Raw genomic sequence first — 14,174 nt, 5'->3', positions numbered from 1 at the left:
AAAATCGAGTTCTTTCCATAACGTCAAACGGATGTTACTGGTGGAAAACGTCAATTTAATTTTGATTGTACTACTAGCTTACCCTAGTTTTATTAGCTTACTCTTCCCGAGTTATTACGATCTTAAAAGAAAGCAAATTTAAGGAAAATACCCCCGGCGGAAGTTTCTCCCTCTTCCCCGCGAAACATTCCCCGCACGGACAATTCTCTTCCCGGACAATTCCTTTCTCCATGGAAAAATCGTCCCTACAATTCCCGTTATCGGGGAATCGATTCCATAAATCGAAAAGCAAAATACTGCACTGAATCCATAAACACGAACATTGATTTTTTTCAAATGTAATGCTTTCAACAATAGAGTTAATCCCAGACTCGATAAAGTACCCTACATACACACACACACACACACACACACACACACACACACACACACACACACACACACACACACACACACACACACACACACACACACACACACACACACACACACACACACACACACACATACATATATACATATATACATATATACATATATATATATATATATATATATATATATATATATATATATATATATATATATATTTAGATTTGAAATATTTTTTTGCCAAAAAGGTTTTCAATTTTTCATTATATGTGACAAGTTATAACTCCTCCAAAATAATCAGCTCATGCTACTAAAGATAAATAAAACGTAAAACTGGAAAACATTCAGATAAAATTTACTTTAAAACGAAAGAGAACGCGAATAACTCCAGATTCAATCGAAAGAACCATAGAACACTAAGCATAAAATTGATTTATTAAACTTTGTCAAAGTTAATTTTCATTCTTTTTCAAAGACCGTTTCCAATCTTCACTCAGTTTTTCAATAGTCTCCCCTCGAGATTTTGCCTCCTTGCCAGAAAATGAAGCTACTAAGGCTGCAAATAGCATCAAAGCTATAGCAGCAATATTTATCCGTATCCTCACAGTGTTCCGTGTCCTTTCCATCATTTCTTGCCTATAAATAGAATTCAGGATAAAAAAAAACACATAAAAATGACAAAAATTGTGAAGAAAGTAAAGAAAGTCTTGATACAACAAATTCAAAACGACTCAAAATTCAAAAAAATATGCAACACTTATTCAACGCCGTTCAGTTTCCTTCAAAATAATTTCCATAAAAACGTAAACATGTTATTCTCGTTTTCAACGTTACACCTCTTTGACGCTGAGATTGGCTGTACAGTCTTTACTTCGTCCAAACTAAAAGCAAAAGTAAGCACCTCGTTTTCTAGCATAAAACAGCCCGAAAATATCACTTGTTTCAGGAAGGCAAAAAACAAACATTACAGATGTTTTTCACCTGAGGCACGGATCATCAATATCCTCTAAAAACTCCATAAAAAACTAACTAAATTATTTCTTTTAAAGCACCAAATTTAATTTAAAAGGAATATTTACTGTTAAACATAACCATTTTTTCCAGCATAATATTATAAAAATACATGCAATACAATGCATAATCATTCTCTTTATTGTATTAATTAAAAAAAACAAGTTTTTTCAAATGAAAGTAATGAACACCATTAAAACTTAAAACACACAGAAATTATTATGTATATGAAGGGGAATACCCCTTCCTTAACATCTCGCTCTTTACGCTAAAGTTTTCCAGTACTTTTAAAAATGCTTTTTATTGTTATAATTAAACGACCTTTGCGTTTCAGGAGTCGTTCTTAGAGAATTGGGACCAAATTCAAACGAAAAAAAAACTTAGAAAATCCCAGACTTTACCTTAGAATTTGGCATCAAAATCTCTAGTAGAATTCCACATTTTAGTTCCTGCGCCAGATTTATTTGTATCACTTTAATAAATTATGAAATTGTATATTAAAGAAAATGATAATTTCTATCGATGCTTTCCCAAAAAATTCAGTTGAAAGAAAAAAGGATAAGAAACATTTATGACTTACGTGACAAAGTTAGGAACTGAATCAACAGAAGGGAATCGTTTGGTGTATACAAGCATATATCTCTCTAGCTTATTGACACGATGGTTTGATCCTAGAAATAAGTAGGTCAAATTAAGATTTAACACTGCAATGCAACCGAATTTCGACGTGTCTCTTTAACTCAAATGTTAGGTCAAAAATTCTTACTCAATAGTTGCAACTCTGTCATCTATTTCACAGATATTCTCTAAAATTTAATATTTAATAGAGTTTACAGCTAATATTTATTCATTATTTGGATAATATTTAGTTGATATTTAATTTCAGTTTTTTAAGTTAATATTTCGTTAAGATTAATAAAGTTTAATATTAATATCAAATTAGATATTGTATAAAATTTTCAACTATGTGCCATTTAACTCGACTTTTATTTCCTGGAATAATGTATTTGTAGGCTGCAAATGAGTGAAAAAACAAAAGAAAATTTCCAGAGCTCGGCCAGACCTTGAAACTAGGGAAATTAAAATGGAGCTAAATTCATTATTATAGGTAGCGCTCACAGTCCCAACACTGTTTCATTAGAACCTTTCCACATATTCTCGATTGGCTGGCGTTTTCAAGAAGAATCATTAATCGTAGCAAAATTGAACAAGGAAATGCTTGGAAAATTTCAACAAAATTACGAAATTTGGTGTTTTAATGTCTTTTTTTCAGGTATCTTTTATGACCTTTGGATGGGGGTTCGATCCCTGATTTCACCGATTATTTTGTTTGGAACAAGGGTCAGTGGCGTGACTCTGCAAGCTTAGCCGGCGTCGGCCAAGCTTCATATAGGTACCTGGAAAAAACCAGGGAGATAAACAAGAAAGGTGTGTGAAAGCACAGAATTGTTGGCATCCTGTGCTTGGCACTCCCTGGTTGAATGACCCAGAAACAGAGATCAGCACCGCCGGTAGGGACTTTAAAGCCTAGTGCCGTATCTGTTACCTTTTTCTTCTCTGTTTGTTTCTTTTCGCCAGAGATGATAACATTGAACCAATGCTCCAAGAATGTCAGGTCTCGTTCCAAGGGGAAATAATGAGTTCTAGTGTTCTTTCAGGGAGCCGAAGGTAATCTGAAGGAAACTATTGTCGAGTCATTTTCGGCCCTAGGGTCAGTGATGGGTGAAAACGGCACTATATCAAAATTTCAAGGTACCCATTTAATTAAAATAGCAAGGAAAACTGTCACCGAAAGCCACATGACGTATCCAGCCCCCAGTGAAAGAGCCCAAATCTTTGAAGGACTGCTCATTTCATCTACAATGATTCTTAGATAAATCTTGAAGAAAAGTAAAGCTTGCAGTGCATTGTTGAACTCTGGATATTTTGGGTATTTAGTCGACCATACTTTGGGCTAAAAAAAGATTCAGGGAAACAACTCGAACTTATTGAAATGACCAATTTCAAATGCAGAAAGTTTATCACAGAATCACACTAGATAGATGAGTTAAAAAGTGCTTCGAAGAGAAGAAAAGATAGAAATCGACACCTAAAATAAGCAAAAATAAAGTCAAATAAGAAGTCAAACTTAAAAAGATACCGAATCACTACAAATTAATAAAAAAAATATAAAACAAACACAAATTAAATTGAATAGACAAGTCAAACTAAAAAAAAAGAAAAACAAATATTACTAAGGATTAATAGATGAAACATGAAGCGAATAGAAATCAAGATTAATAATCAAGTTGAATTCAAACAAACCACGCTTATGTTTTTAAATGGACATTGCTGTTCTATTTAGAAATTTGTCAAACTTCATCAAGGTCTATAAATCTATAATTTTAAAAAATCAATTTTAGTTACTGTAAGTAAATATGTTGGCTACGGGCCAAGTAAATTGTTGAATAAATTCAAATTTAATACCTAACGTTTGTATCTGGCTAATTTCGTTTAGAAGGGATTTTGACATAGAAAGGTAGTTTGGCTGCATTATTTGGAGCATCAGCTATGGTGAGTTGAAAACCTTTCTTGGTTAAAGCATTCCTTGAACTTTTGCTAGTTCCTATACATATTATTGATTGCTTATGTGCATTTGAGGCAAGGAAAAATTTGTTTTCATCTCTGCAACGCAAGGCAACTTGTAAGTAAAAACCACACAACACATTGAAAAACAGGCGGGTTAGATGCATGTGCTAAGGGCATATTACTAAGGCATATTACCAAGAGCTAAGGGCATATTTCTGATATGCATTTGAGGCTAACAAAAATCGTTTCTGGAACCAAACTGTTCCCTACAATCAAATAATTTGAAAATATTTTTTGTTTTGGGACAAAGTAACACAACATACAAGGTGCATTTTCAGAAGTAACAACACGGATTGGGTATCTGGAAACAGAGAATAAAATTGGTTTTAAGAAGAAACAGCGCATCTCGAGGCCTCTTTAAGGACCCTATTATCATTTTTCTTGAAGAAAATATTCTTCTTGGGAATTCTTCAGTTGGGTGTTACAGTAACTAATTCTAGCCTCTGACAGACTGTTGCTAATCGATGGTAGTATAATAGACGTGTACTGGGTAAGCTTTATTCTACTTTTTGTGATCATAACATTATCCATCTTTATAGTCTTACCCCTTTTAAACAGGAAAGATCTTAATCAAATCTGTTTTTTTTTGTAATGTTTTACTTTATCTCCCCCTTGGCATAGTAATAGTAAAATAACACGTAAGTTCGAAGTACCTGATGTAACAGCAAAGCTGCATGAAGAGCTATCAGATTCAGCTCTTTACCGATTTTCACCCCTCATTCCTTTAGTCCGTCTATTTAGTTAATTTCATTGTTGTATAATTGTAGTATATTTTCTTTTCTTTTTTATTCCTCAAGTATCATTTTTTGTGTATGACGTGGGTTTTATACAATCCTAAAAATTTACAATTTTGAAAATCAAAGCTTTAGTACTTAATTGATGGCTTAAAACTAAACCACAAGACTTGCTCCCGCAAATTTTTTGTCGGCAAAACCAACCAAGAGTTACTGTAATACTTCACGATTATCAGGCAGTGTAAATCTCGTTTTTTATAAATACGAGTTTTGTACCTAGTATCTGATTGGGGTCTTGCGCTCTAACCCTCCAAAGCAGCTGTGTTCGGTGCTCTAATTCGGGTTTCCTTGGTGAAATCATAAAATTTTTCCTGTACAAATTAATTTTCATAACATACCCGGGATTACTTTTTCTCCGAATATTTTATGTCAACTCAGATTTAAACTTAGGCTTATACGAGAAAAATATTTACTAGAGTCCACTAATACTTACTAAATCTTTACTAGCCTGAAACCCTATATATTTAAACCCTTTCTTTTTATTTGAAAGAAAAATGTGAATAGATTTTGTCATTTAATCAAAATAATAAAATTAAATTCTTCAGATAAACTTATCATAACATTCATGGCAATGTGAGTTGCCATGGCATGGCAATGTGAGTTGCCATGGCATGGCAACTTATTCATATTTGCAAATGAGAATCTTTTAGTGCATGAAATTGCTTTTAAAATTGTACATACTTAATTTTTCAGTTGTTTTAAATGTTCATTAAAGAGCAAATAACAAGTAACTTTTCTCGGGCACTGACTTCAGCAGCTCAGTGGGCAAACGACAGCGGTACAAAAAAAAAAAAAAAAAAAAATGCTATTTGCGCGAGATCTTCAAAACTAAAGATCATGGGCACCATTAGTCAACTGCATTATTACTTATTTCTTTTATTATTATTATTATTAAGTTATTTTATTGTTAAAAGTGTTTATTCTTTTTAGATTTCTATTTCATTAAAAAAAGCTTATTAAATTTTAAATTCTCTCGTTATTAAATTATGAATTTCTTTCATTATTAAATACTTAACTATTATTATTATTATTATTCAGATCTTTTGACTTTCCTGCTGAAGAGAAGGAAACGATTGAAGATTTCTTTTTTTATATGATCAACATGAAATTCGGTGCCAATCTCGGACCAATCTCGGAGGGAGAGAAGATCATTCCTCCCGCATTATTCTTGTATGCAGTCATGTTCAATTGTTTTCAGATAGTCATGGATGAGAGAAAAAGCATTTTCCTGAGAAATAGGGGGTGGAGGGGGAAGAGGGTTGGATCAAGTCTTTGGCATAATAAATTTTCCTGTCGAAAGTGCATGGTTAAAGACCAAGGCTTATTTTAGTTTGATGATCATTTTTACGTTAAAGCTAACCTCCTCCGAAAGTTAGAAGACTAAGTTTTCTGGACTGGAGGGGTGAACGAAAAATCAAAAATCTATACAGTGTGTAGAATAGCATGTCCCACCTAAGTTATACGTGCATTATGAAGTAGACTAAGGGTTTTATGGAAAGCACAGAGAAGAGCGTCGGAAACATAGACTTCTCTGATGTGTGAAAAAAAAAGAAAGAACAAGAAATCAGGATTAATGTAATTTGATCTATACTAAAAATATTAAATAATCTGAACAGCGTTTTTTATATAATACTACAAAAAAAACTCATCAAATTGAACATTAAATCAAACAGTTTTGTCTCAGTTTGAGTTCAACTCATGCATTCAACCGGAAAACACCTTAATAGTGGCTGCTTTAACCTAATGCAGTTTCATTATCAGAAGTTATCCAGATGAAAAATAGGTTACCTTAATTAATGGTTAATTAAATAATAAATTAATTAAATTATTAATAATTATTCCGACATTAAATAATTATCATGAATATTAATTAAAAAATAGACATTATTTATTAATAAAATTATAATTAATTATTAATAATTAATTGAATTTATTAATAATTAAATTATTAATTAATTGTATAATCCTTAACAAGTAAGGCAAGAAATCGTGTCTTAAAAGTAAAATAAACGGCGCGAGGGTCTTCCTGGGTAAAAGTTAGTGCCTAAACAGGGACGCCAGTGTAAACTACTTAATCTACAATTGTCGATTCAAAATTCTTCAATATGGGACGGGAGAAATTTAAATCCGTTAAGAAGGCAAAGAAGTCTCGTTCCAAAAGTTGTTGTATCCCACACCCAAATCAAGGAGTTAAACGAAGGAGAGTTTGAGGCAATTGCCCCTGTATTTCAAAAATCGGTCTTGCAAAAGTCGAATTTTAGCATAAAGAACAGAGAGCTGAGGAGAGAGGCAGTCCTCCTTATATACAGGATAATAACAACGGGTTTTAAATTTTAACGTCATTCTGTACTTTCATTTGAGAAAAAAAAATTTCTTTTTATCTAATTTTTGTTCCTTTTTAATACCACACCAAAGTTGTCTCAGCTATAAGGCTGGACCAGTGGAGGCAATTCATGAAAATGTAGAGGGAAGGATTTTTTTTCGCGAGTAAGAGACGAACCTCGGAGAATCAAGCAGCTAATTATGTCAAAAATAGCAATATGCTCTAGAAAAGTTTATAGGTGATAATACTGCCACGAAAGCTAAGGCTACTATTATTAGATAATATTTCGGTTACTATAAGCTAGCTTTCATTATTTATTATAAAACTTCTTAAGAGATGCATTTATTATATTAAATTTTAGCTACTGTATGCCTTGGTTTATTCTTTACTTGGTTTCACACATCTTTAAAACCATGATATTGATGTCCAAGTTTACACTGAATTATACAGATCCTTTATATAATTAAATAAAAAAAACAAGTTTTTTAAACTGAAAGTAAGGAGCGACATTAAAACTTAAAACGAACAGAAATTATTCCGTATATGAAAGGGGCTGTCCCCTCCTCAACGCCTCGCTCTTTACGCTAAAGTTTGACTCTGTCTCACAACTTTATTTTTTAAAACAATAAAAAACTTTAGCGTAAAGAGCGAGGCGTTGAGGAGGGGACAGCCCCTTTCATATACGGAATAATTTCTGTTCGTTTTAAGTTTTAATGTCGCTCCTTACTTTCAGTTTAAAAAACTTGTTTTTTTTATTTAATTTCTGATCGTTTTTTAGTTAATGCAGCTTTTATTTGCATAAAAATTTTACTTTTCTTTTGCTAAATGGATGTCTTTACAAATTAACTTACGTAACTAACTTCTATATTCGTATATTTTTCTTCTGGCAAAAAATACAAAGTTGCAGATTTTTGCAGATATGAGCTTGAAACCTATGTAATAGGGTTTTCTGATACGCTGAATCTCACGGTGTGATTTTCATCAAAATTCTTTCACTTGTAGGGGATGTTTCCCCAATCTTTAAACAATCGAGTAAATTTTCTCAGGCTCGTAGCCTTTTATGAGTAATACTAAACTTAATAAAATTTATGTATTGAGAATCAGCATTATAAACACATTCTTTTGATACATTTATTGACATCAAAATTCCGTTTTTAAAAGTTTCAATTACTATTGAGCCGTATCGCTTGTTTTTTTATTGTTTTTTTTTATTACGTATATGTTATTACGTATATGAGGGGGTTCTCCCTTAGTCAATACCACGCTCTTTACGTTAAAAGTTAAAAAAAAATGTTGATTCACAAAACCCTGAATCACAAAGGCCGTTTAATTAGAATAGATAGCTCTTTTGAAAGCATTAAAAAAAACTTTAGTGTAAAGAGCGTGTTATTGAATTGGAAGAGAATCTCCTCACATAATTTATTATTTCTGTTCATTTTAAGCTCTAATATTCCTTCTTACATTTCAGGTGAAAAAAATTGTTTTTTTTGTATTTAATTTAGGTTCGTTTTTTAAATAATGCTTGGAAATCGGGCTCCCCCGTCATAGACATGTCCCTTACCCAAAAGAAACATCCTCCACGGAAATATTCTCCAGATTAACCCCCTCCTCTAGCCCCCCTCCCCTCCAGAAAAATCCTTCCTGAAAATGGTTATATACTTCCCAATAACCAATAAATAATGCTGGCAAGTCCGGCGCCTCCTTCATGGCGATTTCCCTTCCCCCATGAAAACTTCCTTCATGAACAGATCCTCCAACATAACCACCGACCCACCCTTCCCTCCCACTACCAGAAAAAAAAACTACTTAAAACTTCTGTATACTTCCCAATAACCAATACTATATTTTAACATTGGGTAAAGTTCATAACTTTTAGCCCTCCTTCTGGTAACTTCGGGGTATTAAGTCATCCTAAAAGACATATTTATCATATTTTCGACCATGCTGAACAAAATGAATATCTCGAAATTTGGATCGGATGACTTTGGTGAAAAAATGAGCGTGGGAGGGGGCCTAGTTGCCCTCCATTTTTTTGGTCACTTAAAAAGGGCACTAGAACTTTTAATTTCCGTTCCAATGAGCCCTCCCACGATATTCTAGGACCACGGGGTCGATACGATCACCCCTGGGGAAAAAAAACAAAAAAACAAACAAATAAACACGCATCCGTGATCTTTCTTCTGGAAAAAAAATGTAAAATTCCACATTTTTGTAGATAGGAGCTTGAAACCTCTACAATAGGGTTCTCTGATACGCTGAATATGATGGTGTGATTTTCATTAAGGTTCTATAACTTTTAGGGGGTCTTTCCCTCTTTTTTTTAAAATCAGCCAAATTTTCTCAGGCGCGTAACTTTTGATGGGTAGCACTAAACTTGATGAAAGTTATATATATGAAATCAGCATTGAAATTTGATTCTTTTGATATATATATTGGTATCAAAAACCCGTTTTCTTGAGTTTCGGTTACCATTGAGCCGGGTCGCTCCTTACTTACAGTTCGTTACCACGAACTGTTTGAAAAATTGAAATGCCCTTAGTCACCATACATTTCATCATGTCAATTACGTTGGCAACATATCAAACTGAAAATCTCTTTACTACCGTAAGCTTCTTGGAAGATTTAATTAGGGGGGCCTTCTGCTACAGTAATTGATCGACCTCTCAGTTACATTACAATTGTTTTTGAGCCTGATTACTGAATATCTATGTTATTTTCTGCAGATGTAGTTTTTGTACCATTTCATTAAAATTTCCCATGAATTGCTGCTCATTGAATGTTTTCTCATCATATGATCTTTTGCCTCTATTTACTTGATTGAACATTGAATTCCTTATTGCTTTCTAACCTGGTTGAAAAACCGATAAGGATTTACTAGGATTTATTTTTAAATTCTCAAGTCAACTCTAGCAATTTCAAAGCTCTGGCCTCATATCGAGTTAGTCTATCGCCTTTTTTTGCTAAAGATCAGGGGACCAGGCCATTGGCACCCTTATATTTGCAAGGCAGCTTTTTCTGTAACTTTTTGTAATTTTAAGTCCGTGGAATATCTGTAAGAAGTAAAACTTGTGAATAGAAAGATATAAATGACCGAAGGTAAAAAAAACGTTAAAGAATAATATAAAAAAATAGAATATCAAGAAGAATATAAAAAGAAGAAAGAGGATAACAAGAATAACACAAAAAGAAGACAGAAGATTTATAGAAGAATATAAGAAGCCAGAGGGACTATTTGCATATATATCTAATATATATTTATATGTTATATTAGATAATGTAATTGCATCTAATATAGATTCCCTCCTTAATATATTTGCACATTAGGTGGGAGGGGGGGGGGTAAAGTATAGTGAGAGCACCTTCAAGATATTTTAATTTCAATTATAAAGCAAAATCATTTTTTTCACATGCTTCTTTCTCTATTGCCCCGACACCGAATTAAGTTATTTTAAATGTAAGAGTAAAAAGCCGTACATTAGTTGCAGTGACAGAAGGTTCTCTAGAATATGACGTCATTCCCGCTCAGAGATCGGCTACATCCATATCATACATATTATGAATATTCAGTTCTAACACCTTGTAACAGCAAAAGTGGATAAAGCCATGCCTGGAAACTTTTGGGCTTAGGTTCAATCCCGGGTGTTGCAAGGAATTTGTCAATGTTTATATGGTTATATAATTTTTGTTAAAACTTTTGGGCGTAGGGTCGGCTGTTGCACGGAACAGAAAAACAAATGTAATGTATAATGTGATTTTTGTAACTATAATTTATTTTTCAAAATCAAATTTTTTAATGCTATACATATTATACTTGGTAATCATTTTGACAATATACGTAATATTCACATAGAAATTTCTTACATCGACCATCAAAACGTGAAAATACATCTGAAACACAAACGATGTTCTATTTCCTAAATTTGTCGGATTTAAAACGTATGCGGATTGTAAATATTTCCTTATGGCATTTTCAAATTCAAAATCCTAAAAAGTATTTCTATAATAAATCTCTGTTAATTTTGCCCCCTCGTTTGGCTCGTCGGTGGGCGAGATTATGACGAATTCCTTTTGTACGATAAGAAAGTTCAAGGTTTTCACATAGGGACCTAATGCCATTCATTGGGAATAAATTTAAGCTAAATGATAAATCTCAGATTGAACAATCCCAAAAATCTAAGCTGTATTTAAAGAAGCAATTATTAAAGATTGTTTTTTAATGTTTGTTTATTCATCTTTAATGATGGAGTTTTAAAAATTAATGACATTTTTCTTTATCTGTTTTGTATCCACGCTAGGACGGCCTCCCATGCCCTCTTGCCCAGCATTTATTTTCTCCCTTTGTTTCTTTTATTCCTTGTTTTCTAAGTTTTTGTTGTTATTATGTTTTTTTTAATTAAGTTAATTTTGCTATTATTACTATTACTATGACAAGATGTTTTGTTTTGTGCCTGTCCCATTATTTACACACCAAACCTTACGAGCTCTGCTCTCTGTTGGGAATAATGTTTTTTTTTGTATTTTTAAGTATATTAAATAAAGTCAAGGTCAAAGACAATCAAATCATAATTTTCATTCGAGTCTGCACCTGGAGAGTTAACCGAAGGGGCTTTTAAATTGGTGTGCAATCAAGGGTTAAGGAAATTGAGGTTGGTAGCAGTCCTACCCTTATTCTTCTATTCGATTTAGTTTGAACTTTTCTTTTATTGTAATTTAAGTTGGTTTTATGTTTGATTTTTACCTTCGATATAATTCCTGTTCAATGTAAGTTTGACTTCGTATATCAGTAAGTTATTGCCCATTTTAAAGTTGCCACATTTCTCTTCACCGTTCGTATTGAAAACTTAGTATTGTTCAATCTTAGTTGTATTGCTTGACCCTAGGCTTGAATGGCTTTGAACTGATTAAGTTGGGCTTGAACTGATTTGTCTTAGATTCTACATGAGCCATACTTTATACCTGATCTTCTTTTTTTCATAACAATAACTGTGGTGACATCAATTACTTGGTGATATGCAGCTAAAGTTGGCAATTAGACAACTCACAACTTTATTAATCAAATAACTCAACAGATTAAAAGATGTAATTAACACCGCTCTACTATGTCGGAGTTATAATTAAAATTTATGTCGGTCGAATAGTTTGCCACCCTTCAAATAACTTGAGGATATAAAAAAAAATTACATTTGATATATTTTCTGAATCTCATTTAGGAATTTCGTAACATTTTTGTTGTCTTATTGATTTTGTTAATATTGACGACGATGATTGAAGCTATTAAACCAGACGGTTCTTCAGAGACATCCTTACTTCATATGATTGGAAACCACGAAAAAAGGGTCCAGAGCCGGTACCTCATGAAAATTTACTCTCCTATCTAGGCAGCGTTGCCAGCTCTCTTACGAAGGTTGTCCCATTACAAATTAATAAGTTTGCAGTTGTATTTTCTTTACGATTCATAGAAACCTGCTATTTTTGAGGACTGATTCGGATTTGTCTTATGAGCTAACAATCCCGGTGGATAAGTGATCCAACAAATGGGGTAATTCTTCCTTAAATATCTGAACCCACTAGTATTTATCATGTTTGCGGAATTATTGACGAACTCTACAGGTGTTTAAAGCATCCGATTCACAGGATATTCAACAAAATTTGATGCCCCTATTCTTTTTAATATGCAGATGTGATTCCGGGTTTTTCAACTTCCGACGACTCATTTCGGTTCCTAATCATTTGCCACCAAATCTCTTCTAGTTCCAGCCAAATAATTTTAGAAACTAAAAGAAACAATCGCAAATCCTTATAGACTAATAATGACAAATCCTTAGATTACACTAATTTTCAGTGACTTCCCTATCTTTAAGCTTATGATATAATCTTTCATATGACAACGCTAGGAATATAAATTGAACAAAAAAGATTGAACAGACAAATTATTGTAGATTCGTTCATTTTGCACGATCAAACATAAATACGAGTCTAATTTGTGGCTAATCTAATGAGCGTAACAATGAGTGTGAAAGAATACTAGAACATTAAAACTTTTTTGTTTTTCAAAAAGAGACACCAAAGCTTCTTTGTAATTAAATTTCCATGAAACGGTTAATTGTCCTGAATTCATAAAAACAGCTTTTTTTCCAAAAGTTTATAAGGGAAAAAACCGTACTCATGAGCTGATAATAATAACTATTTTAACCCGCTAATAAACACAAGAGAAAAGTAGAGTACACAGAAAAAAGACAGAAAAGACAAAAAAAAACTATCTGCCTAGATAGGTGCTGATCTCCGTTTCCTGGCCCTTTCAGCCAGGAAGTACATTGGGGGGTTGGGGGAATGACGACGCTAGGAATATAAATTGAACAAAAAAGATTGAACAGCAAAACTATTGTAGATTCGTTCATTTCTTGCACGATCAAACATAAATACGAGTCTAATTTGTGGCTAATCTAATGAGCGTAACAATGAGTGCGAAAGAATACTAGAACATTAAAACTTTTTTGTTTTTCAAAAAGAAACACCAACGCTTCTTTGTAGTTAAATTTCAGTTAATTGTCCTGAATTCATAAAACAGCTTATTTTTCCAAAAGTTTATAAGGGAAAAAACCGTACCCATGAGCTGGTAATAATAATTATTTTAACCCACTAATAAACACAAGAGAAAAGTAGAGTACATAGAAAAAAGACAGGAAAGACAAAAAAAAACATAAATATGAAAACTCTACAAATAAACGAAAACATCGTACGGCCATGTACCGTCTTTCGGCCGTACCATGTGTCCATGGTACAGCCCGATTATAATAACCGTACGTTTCAATTTTGACTGAACTGTCTTTATTTTTTGAACTCAAGTGCGCTCAGTATTGGTCTTAGACGAATGCGCTTAACGGGAGTGGGGGAGGGGTATTTTTTGCAGGCGGGGCAAAGTATGGGATTCTTCGATTTTGTGTGCATTTGTATACGGTATAAGCCAAAAGTAATGATGCTTAGCTGGGTACAATCAAAACTTTTTTTTCTAACAATTAAAAAAGGGCACAATTTTTAGAGGAGGC

General features: G+C 33.0%; 1 protein-coding gene across 1 annotated transcript; it reads right to left on the bottom strand.

Annotated features, from left to right (window-relative positions):
- Positions 1-801: 801 nt before the first annotated feature.
- LOC148955049 (UPF0389 protein CG9231-like) lies at positions 802-2,058 on the bottom strand. The gene is made up of 2 exons (XM_089108031.1): positions 1,964-2,058; positions 802-1,008 (listed from the first exon to the last, which is right to left on the bottom strand). The coding sequence occupies exons 1-2, from the start codon at positions 2,017-2,019 to the stop codon at positions 825-827; spliced, it is 240 nt and encodes a 79-aa protein (XP_088964157.1). The 5' UTR covers positions 2,020-2,058; the 3' UTR covers positions 802-824.
- Positions 2,059-14,174: the final 12,116 nt, after the last annotated feature.

Source organism: Artemia sp. Qi Xiang Cuo, chromosome 2, assembly GCF_049724085.1.
Source record: "Artemia sp. Qi Xiang Cuo chromosome 2, ASM4972408v1, whole genome shotgun sequence".
Taxonomy (NCBI): domain Eukaryota; kingdom Metazoa; phylum Arthropoda; class Branchiopoda; order Anostraca; family Artemiidae; genus Artemia; species Artemia sp. Qi Xiang Cuo.
The sequence above is the reverse complement of the archived record's forward strand: the minus strand, read 5'-3'. Positions and strand labels throughout refer to the sequence as shown.